At 34.7% G+C, this 20,184-nt stretch overlaps 2 protein-coding genes across 5 annotated transcripts; one reads left to right on the forward strand and one right to left on the reverse strand.

Annotated features, from left to right (window-relative positions):
• Positions 1-29: 29 nt before the first annotated feature.
• Positions 30-6,447, reverse strand: LOC128679577 (uncharacterized protein). 4 transcript variants are annotated; one of them, XM_053763184.1, is made up of 7 exons: positions 6,430-6,447; positions 6,291-6,323; positions 6,154-6,203; positions 3,193-3,280; positions 2,458-2,713; positions 2,094-2,253; positions 32-1,424 (listed from the first exon to the last, which is right to left on the reverse strand). In XM_053763184.1, exons 5-7 carry the CDS (start codon positions 2,565-2,567, stop codon positions 861-863), a joined length of 834 nt encoding a protein of 277 aa, XP_053619159.1. In that variant the 5' UTR covers positions 2,568-2,713; positions 3,193-3,280; positions 6,154-6,203; positions 6,291-6,323; positions 6,430-6,447; the 3' UTR covers positions 32-860. The 4 variants fall into 4 exon arrangements, with proteins under 4 accessions (XP_053618282.1, XP_053619159.1, XP_053620778.1 ...); XM_053762307.1 differs by lacking the exons at positions 6,291-6,323; positions 6,430-6,447 and having other exon boundaries at positions 30-1,424; positions 2,458-2,593; positions 6,154-6,265; XM_053764803.2 differs by lacking the exons at positions 6,154-6,203; positions 6,291-6,323; positions 6,430-6,447 and adding an exon at positions 3,557-3,671 and having other exon boundaries at positions 2,458-2,593.
• JhI-21 (Juvenile hormone Inducible-21) lies at positions 4,651-19,951 on the forward strand. Its single transcript, XM_053758288.2, has 7 exons — positions 4,651-5,236; positions 6,779-7,077; positions 11,060-11,185; positions 12,104-12,245; positions 17,133-17,256; positions 18,760-18,960; positions 19,311-19,951. Exons 1-7 carry the CDS (start codon positions 5,094-5,096, stop codon positions 19,710-19,712), a joined length of 1,437 nt encoding a protein of 478 aa, XP_053614263.1. The 5' UTR covers positions 4,651-5,093; the 3' UTR covers positions 19,713-19,951.
• The last annotated feature ends 233 nt before the right edge of the window (positions 19,952-20,184 follow it).

Consider the following 20,184-nt stretch of genomic DNA (forward strand, 5'->3'; position numbering starts at 1 on the left):
AAGAACACATATTAAAAAACATTTATTGAGATTAAACTTCAATCATTATCTTTGGCAGGTATTTCAACTTATATCTAAACTAATGGAGATCAAATAATCATAATTGCAAAGTTTTTTTATGGTATACATTCTACAAAATGTCTTACATTAGTAATACTTGAGCAAAACTTAAATGTGGCATATATTTTTATTATGCATTAAACATGGACACATTTGAATATATTTGGATAACCCACAGCAATTTAAAAACATTTTCTAATATCTTTGGGATAACAATGTCATTCACACCTGTCAATAAACAATTTTTATGTGACAGAAGGGTCATGTATGTCTCTGAGTGTGGTGGCAACACTACCAAATAATAATAACAATATTGTTATTATTATTATTATTAAACAATTGTTATTATATTTGGTAGTTAATTCTGATTTTTTTTTTCTCTTTGTAAAAATACAATAATTTAATTGTAACTTGTATGACTGTGACGTCATTATTTTGTAGTTTATTATTTTGGAGTTCTAAAACAGTGAATCACATAATAAATAAAATTGATCAAACGAAGTGGCATGAAATCACAGATATAAAATCGAATTTAAAGCATACAAATGTAGTTGCACATTGTTATAATACACAATAAAGTACAGACAACCGCGCCTCAAGTTAACCTGCACGTAACTGTATGCTACATTAGAGAGAATTTTGGATTATTGAAATGCTGTTGAACTGTACTTGCAATCAGTTATTCTCTTAATTTCGTAGGTTTATTACCAATGAGTTTTTTCCATCGTGAATATTATAAGCAGTCTTTAGCTTAAAAAACCTCTTAATTTCCAACCGGAATTTCCATATTGGCAAGGCATTTATGGAGCGGTCAAGCTTCTTGTAGCGCCGGCCAAAGTTGTTAGAGCCATGGCGGCCTCAACTTCATCTCGGTCGTGGCGTGATGTGTTGATCGCTCTCTGTGTTTTGGTCTCCGGCTTTCGTCGTTTACCATCCGCCCACCACGAGTAATTGGTTTCACTAGGTTGAAAGCGGGCTGCGCTCTCTAACCACTTGCTTAGCAGCAATGGACTTGTAACATTTTTAGACTCCTCAAGGGCGCAGTTATCATGGACATTATTATAGGAATTGTTGTTAAAATTGTCACATCTTTCTTTAACGGAAGACGAATCTGAATCGTACTCGGGATACCGTGTTTGATCAGGACTGTCGTTAATGCTGCGTGCGAGGTCGAGTGACTCAGGGTTGGGGCTGGCCTGCTCGTTCTCGCTCCATATGCTGTCGTCTGAACAAATGCTGAATTGCTCAACGTTACCTTGTGCTCGGTCATTGTACGTGCGGATGAGGTGGCCCCATGTTTGTTGATTACGTTCAGAGTTAACGTTTTTCAACTTTCTTCTCCAGTTAGCAAACCAGTTGCAAATCTGAAAAGTAAATAATTAATTTTTCGCTTGAATGATGTCGTTTGCTGGTAATGTGTGCTTTTAGAGACCATGTTCTAAAAATATTTTTCGTGTTTACTAGGTTGGCCTCATAATGTAACGTCAATCGTTAGTCATTTAAAATAGATTTAGATTTTTTACATGGCGCTTTTTTTATTAGGACTTGTATTAAATTGCCTTCAAAATCTAAATACCTTCACAGTGTTCTTATATCTGTGAATGCACTTTGATATCTGTGATAGCTTTCAGTTATGTTGTTTGTATAAATAATGCCCAATTTAATGTCGGACCTATTAGGAAAAAAATGTTTTTTTTTCTCATTTGCGTTACTATACCTAGGCACTAGAATACGATACGTTTTGAAGCTGAAATAAATAAGAGACGTCGTAGTTAACAAAGCAGTGACAAAAATAGTGCCTATATAGGTACAACAAGCGAATCTTGGCGGTGTGCCAATTAGGTTGTTGTAGGCATCGAGTAATAATATTCATAAAAGACGAAAAACGTCTACAAGTTTATATAAATGGAGGTGTAAAAAAATAATAAATTGAAATATTCAAATCGAAACTATCATACTTATATAAAAACTTGGCTTCTATTATATGTATATATGCTATAAGTATACCATACTTGGTATGGAAGTAGACTCACTTGGATATATGTCAGCCCTGTTTCATGAGACAAGAACTTTTTTTCTTCTCTGTTCGGATACGGATTTTCTCTTCGTCGCACTAGCCAATCTTTTAAATATCTCTTTATTTCTGGAGTAAATAGTCTCTTTTGAGGCCTTTGGCCTGCCACTAAACTCCTCCTGAAAGTTACTTTGAATTGTCACTAAACTACTTACATGTGTGAGTAAAACATGCAAACATAAATTTTCACGTCACAAAAACATTGATCAGCAGGAAGAATGACTTTGCTCTACAATTCGCACTCGTATCGTACGTGACTCACAAATATATTATTACTTATTTACAAAATGAAAATGAAAGTTACAAACAAAATATTTACTGACCTAGTGTACCTCCTGTTTCGCACGGGTCGCAAGGACTTGCCGTCATCTTTAGACTGCTGCCCGTCCATTGGTTCCGCTTTCGATTCGAAAGCCTTTTGGATGAGAGTCATCGGACTGAGACAGAGTGGAATATTGGCTGAAAACAACCCTTTGAATAAAGAACACTTGGATGCAATGCAGCACGTGTGAAGGGCACCACGGCTTGCGACACGACTCGTGTCTCGCAACACCGCCGCTGCGGGGGATGGTTACTGATCTATTAAAAAAATAAGGACATGATGACATAAATAGATCGACTTTCGAATAGAACACGACACACTGTCTAATTACTCTGACCAGTTAGATAGTGCATTGTGGCCTGTATATACGTTGATGTAACCGAAACATGACGGTCACATTCCTGAGTTCACTTTTAGATGTTATTAGCCCTCGATTGTTTCCAGACATAAATATGTTTAATATGTCATTAATTAATTAAAACACATATGCTAAACTCTAATAAAATAATATTTATTCTAACAAATAGTTGTGGCAAACACGAAAAAGAACAAAAAACATGCAACTATTACGTGTGCTCTCGAGGGTCAATGTTCTTGTTTTTGAAAGGTGTTTAATTAAATAAAGTTATTTGCGTTTTTTCGTAACCGAATTATCTCTTCAGTGATTTGGATGTGAATTGCCGAGTATTATTGATAAGTTTATGTTTCAAATATTGTTCGTGTGAGTAGTACATACCTGGATGCGGGAAAGCTCGCGGACTGTGTGAAAATGGCGTCGGATAAACGGGCGACTGTAGCGCCGCGGCGCGGGCGCATCGGCGCTGCTGCAAATTCATGTTATTTCAGGATGTCTCCCGCGATGTCTTTTAAAACATGATCGCAAGAGATAGTTCCGTAGTGTGTCATGTGATATAGGTACAACACTATTCAGACGTGAATACAATCAAGTATTAAAAATATTGAATTTATTTACTTAGGGAAAAACAAGAAAATTTCTGTTTACTTTGGGCTCTAAGTCACTAAAAACGAGTAAGTTCGTAGTTAGTTACGTATTGTTAAAGTATGCTTTTGTATTTGTCTATATTTATTATGTAACCTACCTATGTCAATTACCTGCTTACACTGCCTGCAACATAAACAAAAAAAAATAAATAGAAATATTAAGTCTCACTATCTACAGCGGTTGCTATTAGATAGAACTTAATTTCTTTGTTTTCGAGAGAGTTCTATTCAAGTCGGCTAAAGGCGTTTCACATGACTTTTATGACCACTTACTTCAAGTGACAAGCATTCACATACACACTAGTGATCTTAAACTGTCAACCAGTGTGTAGGTTTCCTCACGATGTTTTCCTTCACCCGAAGAAAGTCGTGGTTAATGAAAATACATGAGTCAGACTCGTATACAAACTCTCCCTTAGGTCAAGTAAGATCTTAATCTGCGATAGGTACTTAGGATATAATATATTTAAGTTATATTTTAATTTGTTTTTGGTCAGCTCATCATTATAATTGTGATCATGTATTTCTTTTTTCATATATTTTTATAAGCTGATAATACCGAGAAGTTTAAATATGAAATCTTATGAAAACGAAATTTCTATTAGAGCGATGACCAAGCCAAGAAGGTAAGTAATATGGAAAGAAGATAATTTAATAAAACAACGCGGTAGGTAGGAACTTTTGGGTGAAAGAACGCATATTTTATACTTGGTAGTTTGAAGATTATATAGGTTCGTTTAATTGTTGTGAAAGTTTACTTGAAAATGCGTCTGTAAAGGTAAAACGTATACATCGAAATAATAAATCCTTTATGTCAGAACACTTATATGTAACGTTCTTGTAAATTACATAAGTACTAAATTCGGGCGTTACAACAAACATAGCTCTATCATGCGCGGTACAAACTTTAATTTTTGACGTAGCTAAAAATGTGTGTATAAAAGATAGAAGTGACATCACAGACTTATAAATTAACTGGCGCCATCAACATGATGACCATGACATAGAATGTAATGTAAAAATCTAGTACTCCTAGTTTTTGTACGTAGAAGCTTATAAATAGGCCGTCAGTGACTTGATATGTTTTTTACTTTTCCATCGACCTTCAACTTCATATGGTGCGTGACGCAGGTAAATGCGAGTATTTCGTAATCGACCGCCGGAAAACCATGACATGGATTTTACTGGCGTATGGCGGTTTAGTTGAGGATATTTTCGTGGTCATAGCTTTCCACTGTTGGGTTTTGTCGTTTACAGGTTTCCCTTGTTGGTCGTCTCCATGTGCTCGCGAGGGGTCTTTTCTGCGTCTCTTTCTGGTACGTGCCCAATTCGCGAGTATCGACGTCGCCGTCTCAAGTGTAGCGGTCGGCTCGCAATCCACAAGTCCTCGTGTTCACATGCGCCGTGGCGACTGTTCGGCCGAGTCGTGTCGCGGAATTTGACGTTAACAAGTTACCAATCCGCTCGTAAAAATGGTAACAGAAAGTGACTCAGTCGTCTAAGAGAATTCGTGGTGTATACAGTTGTTAATGTCCCGCGGGAACAAGTGACAAGAGAGGCGCGTGTTAGCCATTCATAGTTCGCTGTAGTAACACGTGCGTGCGTATACCGGGTGTGTGATTGATTTTTTGCGGAATGGGCGAAGAATCCCAAAACGGGGACGGTAAAGTTGTGTTAAAACGTAAAATAACATTGTTTAATGGAGTTGGTATCATTATTGGGACTATTATTGGCTCCGGAATTTTTATATCGCCGACAGGAGTATTTTTGAATACTAAGTAAGTTTACATAGTTTTAATAGCAGTCTTAAAATAAATTTTATCAGTTCTTTATTCTAGTAGGTACAACCAAATAATTTAGAGCCTTAGTTTATATTTTTGATTAATGACATTGACATAATTATTTGTTTCCGGTTTGAGCTATGAGTTTGAAATAAGAAGTTTTTAAGAAATTTAGGTTTTAAGAAATAAAACTTACTGGAAATAAATTCCATCAAGTATTTTAGCCCTTTTGTAATCTTTATATTTACGATATAAAGATTAAAAAGGGAGAAGAAAAGAGGAAAAGATCCTTATATTTTCTAAGGAACATTCCCTAAAACATAGAGATTCAATTAAACTTTGAAGATTTTGTACGATAAAGATTAGGTAGATGGTGAATTAGTAGGTACTTCGACGACTTACTAAATCCATGGGTGCAGCAGCAGACGCCACTGTTTGTTGAGAATTTAGTTTATGAAGTCAGTCGAAGCTAGGTATTTATTATGATAGTTATTGATCTCTTTGCATCATACATTACTTGTTTACCCTAAAATGTTTCTGTTAAGTGCTGAAACATTTTTTATAGGTATTCAAATAGAGCTTCAATTGTAGACACATTTTGTGGTATCTTACTAAGTACTGCGTCGTTTTCCATTGCTTCCGGTAAAAAATAATAGGTACTAAAAATTCTTATTTCTATGTTAGACCATGAACGGAAAATATTACAGACGAATGGTGCGACATTTGTCAATGGTTCGATCGGACACTTAACACATATTGAGGTTAACTGCAAAACTGGTGCTAACAGTTTGAATTGAACTTGTTATGTACCTGTTGGAGGGTCGCTGAACGCTTTACGTCTGACTTAGCAACAAGTCCAAGGCTGAATAAGAATATCAAGTCACATTGAATATTTAACATGTAATCGTACATACCAATATCAAGGACTTCGAAGTGGACTTTAACCTGATTTTTAGTTCTGCACCTAAAAATATATAAGAAATAATTTTGCATTTCATTCAAACAATAAAACATGTCGCAAAAAACACGTCCATTAAAAATGTAGAGTCACCTGACAATTATTACGAAATAGGTACATCATGACCTGGAAAATCGAACGGTTATTGCAAATAAATCAAATTGATTATATTCTTATGTGTATGTAACTAAACTTAATTAAATATTTTGTATTATTTACGTTAGGTACCTACCTACGTTGAAATTAATGTCAAGCTAATGATTCTGTAGAACTAGTAGACCGCGGCTCTAGAACCAAAACCAAATGCAGAGGCGGTAGTTTTTATTCAATTTTAATTTACTGTTCTGTGTTTCATCAACATTAATATTCACCTCTTTTTCTTTCGTAGGAACATTCATTATACACACTCATTATATTCATGTCAGCTGTGGTACTTAGTTGCAATAAGCATTTTAATTTCCCACTGAGCTTTATAAAAGAAATATAATCATCATAATGAAAATCGGGTAAATCGCACGTGAAGACATTGTGCCTTCAATGAAATCGTTAATTTTTTTTCTAATTTTTATTCTTGTTATCAGGTCAGTCGCAGCGTCATTGCTAATATGGCTGTTCAGCGGTCTGTTATCCACCCTCGGAGCTCTGTGTTATGCAGAACTGGGCACCTCCATCACCAGGTCAGGTGGCGATTACGCCTACATCTACACGGCCTTCGGTCCTCTGCCTGCCTTCCTGCGGCTCTGGATCGCGCTGCTCATCATCAGGCCGACCACGCAAGCCATCGTGGCCTTGACCTTCGGACAGTACGTCGCCAAGATCTTCTTCCCTGAATGTGAACCGCCACAAAATGCCATCAGGCTATTGGCAGCAGTTTGTTTATGTAAGTTACTATTTATAAATACAGTATCTCATAGGGTTAAGTTATCGTATTTTTGTTTCCATAATGTTCTTAGTGATAAATAAATTAGATACCGAGTTGCTAAGCTTCCGTAAGTGCTCTGAAAGAAAAGTTTACAATGTAATTAGTCTGTCCTTGAATAAACATTTGTAGTGTGTTGTGTCATATCATATATCACAAGTATACATTAGCTAAGGTGTAAACCTTGTAAAGTTACTTATAAAATAACTAACTACCTACTACCACAGATTAAATAATACCCCAGCTACTACTTATCTTCTCTTTAATTAAAATTAAAATTATATTCAATTCCTATATGTTCGCTTATGATAACGAAAGTATTAACCTACCTACATTCATTACCTAATTTATTTTCGTAAGATGAAGGTTAGGTTTATTCCGTAATCAAATAATAAAAGCGGCCAAGTGCGAGTCGGACTCGTCCATGAAGGGTTCAGTAACAGCAACTAACATAAACTTGTTGATCGATGTTTTTTCTAAGAAATAAGTTATTGATATGTAAACATTATAATTAACTGAAATATAAAATAAATAATAGCTAAATGAGAAATATTTTTTGAGTTTCATCATTCTCTTATTTTAGAAGTTCCGTTTTTGCCATTTGGCTACGGATCCCTAAAAATACAAATTTATTGAAAATGTTTTAGTTATCAAACTTCGTACACAGCAGACCATTTACGAAAATTGCTACAAAATTATATCTATATAGATAGATATATGACAATTCAGCGGGAACGATCCCTAGCCCCATGATTTCTGTCACATTTATAAATAAACAAAGCCAACCACAAAGTAGAAGTATTATTGAGATCATTGACACTCAAAGGTTATTTAATCGATGAATAATGGTTACCAGTACATTGTTGGTTGTATTCAGTGCCGAAATCATAGCTGCATACTTCGAAACAGTGTATGATCAAACCTACTCAGGTTTCCGTCGATAAATTGCGAGCAATATACTTTGGCTACTTCGGTGGCCTGTCGCACATTCCTCGTTGACTTCTGACACTTTTAACGATGGAAGATCACCATATCTAATAAATAGGTGCGTCTTAACTACTGACAACTTAATAAAATTGTTTACTAGTCTGAGAATGTGGTCATTGTTAATTGGCTGGGAAGTAGAGGTAGGGACTAACAAAGATGTTTTGTAGGAAGTCTTCGTCTTTTTTTTACGTAAACACTACGGACTACGGGGGTAAGACTCAACTCGTGTTTGGTGATTTTAATTGCCAATTCATTTAAAAAATCTCGGAATTTGAGAAATGGTAACTTGCGTGTGTGTAATATTAATTAATTTTAATTAGAGCTGTCTGTGGCGCCATAGTCAGAGCTATTAAATAACTACTTAGATGTTACTAGCTATGCCATGGGACTTCGCACCCGTGGGAATTTCGGGATAAAAGTACCACTTATGTTATTCCAGGTTATGTTCTACCCATGTACCAAATTTCAAAACAATCCGTCCAGTAAATTTTGCGTCAAACATACACACATACATCCTCACAAACATTTACAATGTAGGATATAAGTATAAGAGAAGTAGAATTGTATTTACTGCGTACAATAGAACATATAAATGCACATGCTAAAGGTACAAATTACAACGTCATGGTTTTATTTCTAAAAATGAGAATTAGAGAATATGATCAAGTCAATAATTAAAACTTTAGTCAATCACCACCACCATCATCATAAATTACTTAATAATTATAATACGATTTTAACACGATATTAGATTTTTCATATAATAAAACGATATTTCCTAGACACTTGCTACAGTCAGCCTTCTGCGTGGTATAGTCAATTATTAAATGGTGGAATAAATCTCTTTGCTTCTCATTGTCTTGTCCGTTGTCCCAGTTTGCGTATGGATTTCACATCTGCATAAAATTGCAATTAAATAAATTGTTGCATTGCACCTGGACTTACATCTGAATGTAGCGCGGGTTGTTTCGCTTAACGGCGCAAGATTTACAAACTTGTTCTTATATGGGTTTACGATTCATTCTAAATACCGACTGTTCTTGCATTAATTTTATTTTTAACTCGTAGTAGCGACCGGCCCTGTCTTTGCATGGCAAATTTTCTTGTATTAGTGGACCATTTTTTGAATAACAGTAAGTTCAACAAAACTAGTTATTTTATGTAAAATGTTTCCGCTGGCTTATAACTTATCAACATAATTAACCTATTTTGATTCTTCAAGTAAATAACAAAATGATTTCATAACAAATGGAAGTAATTTGTAACTGAAAACAACAATTTGCTAATTATTTCTCGACATAAGTCTTATCTTCCGACTCTATTTATAGCTTCATAATAATATTAAAAACAAAAACACATTACCTGGTAACTTGTTTACCGATATTAATAAGAGCTAAATATTTAAGAGTAGGTACAATCAGTTGATGAGATTTTACATCACTTGCACTTTCTGTTTACTTAATGGAGTCGTAATTGCTTAAGCCATTAGGAGGTCTTGCTAGATCATCGTTTGATAATATTCAATGAAGACAAAAAGGCTTTTCAACTTCGTTGTAATTCTGGCTTAATTCTAAATTACCTATTTCAATCAATTGGTCTTCATGCCAAAAGGTCTCTCCCCGGGCTTTATTATTTCTTCTAAGGCTAAATTTGGATTTAAGTGTTTTTATTGCAGCAGAAATATAGTTATCTCAAGGTGTCTCAAACTCAGATATAACACGAATACGATTCTTCTATAAAAGTATAAGTCCTTCACTTGTCACTTCCCTAGGATTAGCTAAATAATATCAATCTTTTACATTGACGTGAATTTCCTACAAGTCTGGCCGTGGGCGACTAACGGGGCACGAAGTCGATGAATAAGTGTGCATGGTATCCGATAATTCTCTTGATTGCATTGCGCCTCTCGGGACGAGAGCGGCGGACGCTCCCACTTAACCTAATTATTGACTAAGGGAAGTTACTCCATCTTGGATAAATTCCGCTCCTTGACTCCGTTGAATAAATTTTGCCTCCCTAACGCTCTCTCTCATATTGAAGAAAAACGAAAAAGTGAAAAGAGAGTCATTACATTGTGGTGCATTTTACAACTGGCCGCCTGCTTGGCGGGAGGATATGGAGCAGTCCTAGATAGATAGAGATTTAACTATATTATGTAAAATATAGGTGTTCATACGAGAACTCAGTTTTTATAAAATTGTTAGAACCAAGAATCCGTCGTCGCCTTCACGTGGAAATTTAGGATAGATTATTATGTTTTAAAATATCTATCTATAGGCCATACTATCCAGATATCTGCTGTTTTTGTTGATCCGTCTTGTTACAATTAATCTTATCTTTAATTGTTTGATAGTGTGGTAGTAAGGGGATTACTTCCGTTATATGATGTGCACATCTTATCATTAATCAATGTTACTAAAACACACAGAGGATATTACACATAGCATTAGTGTAGTGCGAAATGTGCTTTGGGTGATTTTTGTATTAGGCTTTTTGCATTAAATTTTGACTAATTCAATTTTTTATTTACAAAAATATGGTTACATTTTTTGCTTGTTATAACTATCTACGCATAGACTCATTAACCTGACCTAGGCAGTATATATAAGTGGCAAATGGCCGCATTTTATGTAATACTTATCGTAGTTTTCATTAGGTATCATGATCGATCGACTCATCATTCATTAACACAACTAAGGTTCTAAATATTTATTTTCACAATTAATTTTGTTTTTATATCAGTGCAATATAACATTTTGTTAACGATCTTATGTGAAACCTTTTTAGAAAGTTAGCGTTAGTCCATAATAAATTCAAACTAAACATCGAAAATAAACTTTGAAAATCGTGCAGGTTACCCGAATATAGGTTATAAGTACTTTCTAATTCAAATTGAGAGATAATTTTCAAGTTTTCATGACTACCGGCTCATTTTGAAATGAACTTTTTCCTACAGGTATTCTGACCGCCATCAACTGCATCAGCGTACGTTGGACGATGAGGATACAAGATGTGTTCACCAGCTCCAAACTCCTAGCGCTGGTCATCATCATCATCTCAGGAATCTACTACATTTGCGCTGGTAAGAACTTGTCGTCTTTTGCCATTACATTAGTTAATGCGTCCCTCTGGTGTGTACCTATTGTGTATGGTCTCTAACTATACCGCACCCAATCGAACGAGAATTAAGTAAAGTATAAAAGCGAAAGGAAGTGCGAACACGTTCAGATATTACATTAGTACTTCTTTATAATAATGTAAATGAAAAGTGGAAGATATAATCTCTATATTGTACGTCAAAATCTTGTTACTTGTTAATAAAATTTCAATGGTTATGATTTCGTCTGTATACAGCGAAGCAAAAATAGTAGCTGTATGAATTCAATCAAGCGTCATTCGTTCTGGCTCTAGGTTATAGATGTAGTTACATGTAGTAATTGAAATTAAAAAGCACTATTTGAATTCCATAAACAAGTAACAGTTCCATTAGAAATATTGACTAGTGACGTGAACATAAGAGCTAATTCAAGGGTACTGAATCAAATACCAATGCAATTTATTGACACAACTCGGCTCTTGTTACTTGTAAAGGTCCGTTGAATAATTCATTATCATTACTGTCAACAAGTCGTTTGCAAAGACATGAGACAGTAATAAAGTATCTTTGAATGAGTTCGCCTCGAGAAAGCTCTGTACATCGATACAGTGCATAATAAATTGATTGGACTACTTTGATTAGTGGAGTCTTTATAGTATATTGATAATAAATTAAGTACTTATGTTTTAATGTTGGTTTACAATGGTACCTTTATGTGGGAATTTTCCTTCTTTTTTATCACCTATGTATGTCGTAATTTGGTCATTTTCATTAACAGAGTCATTGATATTTGTCACTTTGGCTCTTAGTTTAGTTACACTTATAATTTGATTTTTTTAAATCTCATTATCTTAAGTCTTCAGAATTTTATGTAAGCTTTGACAATAATATTACTTGTTACAGGTAACACGGAGAACTTCGATAGACCTTTTGAAGGTGAATACAGCGCGGGGAACATAGCGCTTGCGTTTTACTCTGGCCTCTTTGCTTTTGGTGGTTGGAATTACCTTAACTTCGTCACGGAAGAACTACAAGATCCTTATAAGTAAGTACATTTCATTTTTGTTCCAAAAAACATAGAAAACTCTCTAGCTAACTTATACCAAACTGTGTATAGTCTTTCTGTCGCGGTATCTATTCCCGAATCGATATGACATTGAAAACTACAAGAAATGATTCTACCACTTTTGAAAAGCTCCTGTACAATAAAACGATATATACCTACTCAAAGATAAATCAAAAGAAGGTTTCAGGCTTCTTGCGGCTCCATATCATGGTACCTAACTAAATTCTTCACGTTATATGTTTGCAGTACTTTCAGACTATTATTGATGAAATTTAAATTTCATTGCTACAAAACAGATTTTCATTCTTAATCTATTTATCTATCCTATCTATCTATTATACTCAGAATATCATTCATTACCTGCCACGCTTTTCGATAAGGACGGGTCCACACTTCCACAGTATATTTATGTAACGCCAGTATTATCAGTTAGGTATTTTTTACGAAAAGGTGATTCATTTAAATTCAGGATAAGGATATTATACTAGTACTTAGGTATGAGACATATATTTATCTTATTTTAATGCATACTTATCTCAAACTTGAGGACTGTCGATATATCTTGCATTATAAAGCCATTATGTAATTTGTCTATGATGAATCTCGAATATCATTACAAAAATGTGCATAGCTAGAACAATCACATAATAGCAATGTTCAGCAAAAAAGAACCTTTAAATAAGAAATTCTACTCGACATCTTATAATAAGCATCGTTGTGTTTGATCACGTTCAACACTGTACTCGTATCTTCATACTATTTTCTTCCAGTTGACATGGTTTCGAAAGTGTCATAATGATAACATTTTTAGGTAGATAATATTGCTCATCATTCTGCAAAATGTCATTGCCGTCGTGATAAAATACCATTTTGTGCTTGAAACAAGACCTTGACCCACTGATTAGCAAGTTAACAATACTCTTTCACGTAACTTTTTACTATTCAAGGCGTATCCAACCAGCGTCCAACCAAGATAATCACCTATATAGAGATCTGCTTGAATTAACTGTTACATTATAGGTACTTACCTATTATGGTCGAACTCTTCTTTTGTAAAAAGAAGTATCTACTTAGTATATGTTATTATCTTTAATAAATGTAGGTACCTACTTAAATATACAACAAAAAGGCGAAATTGTCGGTCGACATGAAAATATCGGGAGTTTAGTTTAAATATGTAAAGAAATGAGTTTATCAAAATTCTATATAAATGCAAAAAGCAGTTTACCTATGTGTTTGTATATATATTCATATTATATCTACGTAACCAACCGATCTTCTTGAAATTTACATGGGATGCATCCGCCGTTCATATATCTTTTTTATAATAATTTTAAATTATGCATAAATTAAATGAAATAAAGTACTTATTGCACAAGTATATAATTGAGTTAATAATTAAGTACACGAAGATGCACATATAGGATACCTTTCACAAAAAAATACCTACAGAACCCGTGGGGAATTCCGTTGGACTATTATTATACCCATTCCTCCATATGTAGCAACCATGAAATTTTCGTAGAGTGAAGGTTCAATTCCAAGAACACTGTAGTCTATGTCGAGTTTATACCGGCCTTGAAACACGTGCAACACCGTCGCGCATTGCGTCATCTTGTGTGAAAAATCCCTCGTAAAAGACAAGCCGGTGGTGGCGGTAAATTTGCCCATTGTACGAGGAGCTAGGCAACGCGATACTAATTTAGTTTCTTATTTTGACCATATTCAAATTATGTAGTAGCTACATCTTCGTATTATGGAATGTGCATCAATGAATCCAAAATTAATTTAAAAACTCCATCACTATGATTTGATCCTATAACATATTCTATAACATAACTATACTTATATATCATAACTATACTTTCCTCCGTCACTGATGGAAAACGGCCACGGGTCTGTCGAATCAAATTACTAATACCGTAGAGTGGTGGACTCGCTCGAGAGTTTCTCAAATAGTTACATTATCTACTCGTCTCCTAGTTGCGAAGGGTTCTTCAGCGATAGTGATTTCATGAATGCTAAAAAAGATTTTATCTATCTGACTTCATTGGCCCTTTTCAATCGCTTTGGCAGTCTTGTTCTGTGCGAACACAACCTCCCTCTTCTTCTCACGTGTTCTCGTTTGCTTTTAGGGCTGTCACGCCGCAAATCCCAGGGTCAGCTAGGTTACCTAACTAGCAGAATTTTCCTTTAACATATTTTTTATAGGTTTATATGTTTTGCGGGTATTCCTTATTCCATGTTATGAGATTGTACAACAAAAATCTGAATTATAAATAAGTTCATTATCATCATTTTAGGGAAGAATCGTGGTAGGTCAAAACTCTTTCGTTTATCATTTAATATGAAGTCAATATCCACATAACTAGTAATGTTACCTAGGTATATGTAGTGTGGTTGATTGACTCAATTTTTTTTCTTCTGTTTCGTGAAAGGGAATTAACAAAAAAGTCAAGAGGGGCTAAGTAAGGGCTGATTTCTTTTTCAAATAATTGTACTTCTACGGTAATCTTCAAGCACTTTTCCTATTACATGTATTATTCATGGCACCCGTACACTGCCGGGAATGGAGCTGAAGCTAGCTAAATGAATGGAAATTTATTGCCTCGCAGCACCCTTAGATAAGCAGTGAAAGATAGATATGTGTACATGTTACGGCTAAACCCTGAAGTGCGACCACACCTAGGTTTAGCCGGATAGACCTAGGTGCAACTGGTCTTAGTTGCTTACACTTAGGTGTATCATAAATATACTGAAGCATATGATTTTTTTGTCTACGATCTAATTTGCCATATAGGTATGTGCATATTGTTCAGAATTTTTTAAACATATAGTCGATTAGATAATTAGGTTTAATCCTATAATTATGGCGATTGCGTAGTATCTATCATTCTGATTGGTTTGATTTCCTTTCACTTTAAAGAAAGTAAAACCAGCAGGTTGTGTTATGCATTATTATTTACTCAAGCTGTTATTGATAGAGAAATACCTTTTGAGAAAGTTGCATATCTACATACCTATCTGATGTGATGGACAAGATTTACACATCCAAGTTTTATGACTATTTGGCATGATGCCAAATTAACGTGCTGTTTTCCAGCAATTCATAGTATCCTTCTTCAAACTGAAATTATAATTCGGTTTTAAATATTAAACTAGCAGCCCGTTCCAGCTTAGCTCGGGTAAAACCATAATAATTTTTCGAAATAAATTTAATTCAAAATATAGCAGTTCAGGATTCGAACCATCAACAGTAGCAACGTGAATTCAATGGTATTTACCGCTGACGTTTACTCATATCTTTAGTTGTCGAAATTTTGAATGGGATTATTCGTTATTTCTTTTCACCCTCATTTAACAACCCTATATATATATATATATATATATATAGGGTTCTCGCGGCTCGCGGCTTCGTCCGCGTGAATTTCAAGCAAAAATTAGCAAAATCTCAGTATTTTTTTTATCGCGTACTCTGTAAGACTGGTAAACATATATTCGTCATTAATTAAACATTTTTTGTATTTACTATTACTGTTATTTACTACAAAAAGTAAGTGTGCCAATTTTCAACTTTTTGTCTTGAAAATTGTATTAAGTCCCATACAATCTTGCACCCCCTTATGAAGGGGTTGAGGGTTAATTTTCAGAAAAATCTGAAACACGTATTCCTTACTTTATTGTAAACAACTAAAATCCAAGTTTTGAAGTCACTAACATCAACGGTGTAAAACTTTCATATTTACAGTTTTTCGCTCCTTTCACCCCCTTCGGAGTATAATTTCAAAAAATCCTCTCTTAGTGCTCACCTACATAACAAATTTCAACTTCCCGCCCAGCAGTTTCGGGTGTATGTTGACTGTCAGTCAGTCAGTCAGTCAATCACTCAGTAACGGAAGAGTTTTATACTGATATATAGATACAAACTGAGCCCATTATATCCGACTTTCATCGATAAAAATAATTTGTTTATATTCTGTTTACACCTTTCTACAAAATTGATACCGTGGATTGTTATTTTAATTTTCCTACAGTACCCTCCTCATTTTCCGGGATGAAATGTCTATAAGATGTTAACCCGGGATTCCGAGAAATTTTTGATTCATAATTAGTTTTTCAAATATCCTACGGGAACCTGACCATTTACCGGGATGAAATGAATGTAATCTTCCTACAGGACCCTCCTCATTTTCCGAGATGAAATGTCTATAAGATGTTAACCCGGGATTCCGAGGCATTTTTGATTCATAATTAGTACCTATTTCAATTATCCTACGGGTCCTGACCATTTACCGGGATGAAATGTATCTAAGATGTTAACCCGGTGAAGTTTCCAAAACTATATTTTCGTCATCTATATCTGTAATTAAGTATATTCCATGAAGAATTTAAAAAAATATCCAATGTACAAATTTGGCCTTTCTACAATTTTATTATACCTATGTATTGATTTATATTTCTTGCATTACGTTGGTTTGGTGATCACCTACTACAACATCGAAATTCAAAATTGACTTTTCATTTGGCTCACATAGGTGGATATTTCAGTTTATCTGAGCTACCAACCAAAGATGTTGTTACATGCATACTAAAAATTTAATAAATAAAAACCTTGTTATTCCTAAAAAAGTTAAAACATACTCTAAACTAAAATATGTTTTGTCAATTGAATTTTCAAATATTAGAAAGTGCGATAGTGACAAAACATATTTTAGCTTAGAGTATGTTTTAACTTTTTTATGAACAACAGGGTACTCGTACCTACCTAAATAACTAGTTATGTAGCTCAAATATTGCATAATAAATACGCTGCTTTGCATATTATTGTAGTTGGACGCGTTCTTACATGTATGTCATTTATTTCAGGAATTTGCCGCGCGCCATTTGGATAGCTATGCCGATGGTGACTACTATCTACGTGATGGCAAACTTGGCCTACTTCGCGGTCGTTTCCAGAAATGAAATGATGTCACTTGCTCCTGTAGCCAAGGTAAACAATAAGCCTTATTTTATGCTAGCTGTACCACTGATACGGATAGCAAACCTGTTGTAATTTATATCCATGGCTAATAGTCTTCACTCTCGGAAACTTAATTCTATGTACGTAAGTATCGGTAAATAAATTTCACTATTATCATTACTATGTATTATGAAAGTACAATCTAAGTATCTATCACGAAGTATGCTTAGGTAATTGAATTTAAACTAAGATCCCAGTGACTCACATAATCTTGTGTTTACCTAAGTATTGGTTTTAATATTAATGGCTTAGTAACTACCTATCTGATAATGTTGTTTGTCCCTACATAATTGTTTCTTGACCCACTAAGTAAAATGACCTAGCAACATTAATAGCTGTTTAATCTAAATTGAGGCCGTGAACTTATAAACACAAAGTATATGTACCTAAACTAAGTACTTAGTTTATGGTTTATACCTACGTAGTGTAAACATTTTTTTAAATTTGCTACCGTAAGGGTGTAAACTCGAAAGGCCTATATGCTTAGCAGTGGGCAGAAAAGAGTGGCTGAGATGATAATGAATAAACAAGTATACTTATTTGCTGAAAATTTATAAATACTTATTCTGTCTCTACAGAATAAGTATTTATTAATTTTCAGCAAATTAGTAAAACTCAAACTCAAACTCAAATATCTTTATTGCAGTAACTGTGTAGTACAAGGTGTGGCACATACAATACATATAGTTTCAACAGTTTACCCTTTCAGGCATGCAATATTAGCGTTATGTTACACTTATAACACATACTATATTTCTATATATGGATAAGTACGTGCAGTACTTACAAATTAAACTGTTTGAACAACTTATAAGTAAGTTACTCACGATATAATTATTTATGGAATACATACCAATTTATTCTCGTAAGTTACGAGTATTATACTCATAGTATTCATCCAAATTATAAAACACATGGTCTAATAACCAAGCCTTAAGCTTCAGTTTGAATAAGTGACTATTTTGGATACATTTGATATTTACAGGTAAATGGTTAAGTACATTTATTCCAGAAATATAAGCACTTTTTTTATACACTTCATTATTTACAATGGGAAGATACAAATCATTTTTATATATATTTATTTATCATCATCATCTTTCATTGAGAAAACATATGAAGAAAAATGCCGTGGATCTCCTACGGCACAGTATGTTTGTAAAGCGTCGAAGCCCAGAGACCGGTTTCCTTCTTTTTTCGGGTGGTACTACTGTCTGTAGGTATGTATTTTGACGACGTCAAGGCAGCACTTTTTGGGTTTGCCTCTTCTGCCAAGATTAGAAATGGATTGCATCCGTTTTTAGGGATTCCACGACATTGTCATTGACAAATTGCCTCAGCACTTGTGGAATAACAATTAAGGTGTTATGTACAGGATAGCACATAAAGCTACTTAAATTTTATACCGCTACATATGCAAGGCAACTTGTTTTGCGATCGAACTGTACCTACAGAAAGACATGTCGCTCCCAGATTTTCGGAGACCACTTATTCGGTGGCTGGAGCTGGCTGATCCCGGTGTTCGTGGCTCTGTCCACATTCGGCGGCGTCAATGGAGTGCTGTTCACGTCAGCACGGCTGTTCGCCACCGGCGCGCAGGAGGGCCACATGCCCGCTTTCTTCTCCCTCTTCCATGTGGACAAGCAGACTCCGATACCATCGCTCATATTCACGGTAAGTTCAAATCATTGCGATAACTAAAGGGGGGTCGCACCTTCAAATTTGACATTGATTATAACCAGCCGCTGATGTTTGACTGACTTAATGGCGTTATTTTCCAAAGTTGACTGGTGCAACTTACCCTACTGTAATGAAAAATGTCTAGTTATTCCATATAGATCACAGACTTTAAGCACGAAGTGTGAAGTAAATATGCTAGAATATTTCTTTATATTCTTTGAAAGAAATAAAATTACATATTTAAGTATTTATAGTAAATTAGAACATAAATCATTATGAACTATTTGTGATAATGATTCACGTGCTGTCCAAATAAGCAGTAACAGAAGATCTTATTTTTTCAGTGTTTCTTCTCCCTTGTAATGTTGACGACGAGCAACGTGTTCGACCTGATCAACTACTTCTCGCAGATCCTCTGGTTGTCAGTGGGGGCTTCTGTGGTGGGCATGCTGTGGCTCAGGCGCGCCAAGCCTGACTTGCCTCGACCTATCAAAGTCAACATCGTTATACCACTACTCTTCCTGATCGCAATCGGATGCTTAGTCATCATTCCAGCTATCACCAATCCCAAAGACACAGCCATAGGACTTGCCATACTCCTTTCAGGTATACCTGTATACTACCTTTGTGTAAAATGGGATACCAAACCTGACTCCTACAATAAATTATCAACTGGCGTGTTAAGGTTCCTACAAAAACTTTGCTCATGTATTTATGTAGAGTCTTTAGAGAAGTTATCCGCTTGAATGACCAGAAAATGTATTTTGTCTGTAAATAGGTACTTCTATATACCTACGAATATATAAAGGACCAATATATGTGTATGACGCTTATTGTGATAATTTAAGACATATAATGGACGAGCTTTTAATATATACTTAATTACCAATGCATTGAAGCATTAGAAAAGTAGTAGTTATTCATAAACTATGTTTATGTTGAAATGAGATTAATTGATATTTTTAATAAAGCAATTCGAAACGTATTTTTGAAAGACATTTATAATACCTCTCACCTAGAGACATGCGGGGGACGAGCGTTATTATTTATTATTATTCTATTTTTTTCCAGTTCTAGGCTGAGGTAAAAGACAAAATGATTGGATCCTTGTTGGTTACTGATTTATGGTACCCTAAAATTTGATATTAAATACTGTGTGATTTTGGCAGATCTATGAAGATACATTGAATTACTTTTTTTATATTTTTAATTTGCGTG

Source organism: Plodia interpunctella, chromosome 1, assembly GCF_027563975.2.
Source record: "Plodia interpunctella isolate USDA-ARS_2022_Savannah chromosome 1, ilPloInte3.2, whole genome shotgun sequence".
Classification (NCBI taxonomy): domain Eukaryota; kingdom Metazoa; phylum Arthropoda; class Insecta; order Lepidoptera; family Pyralidae; genus Plodia; species Plodia interpunctella.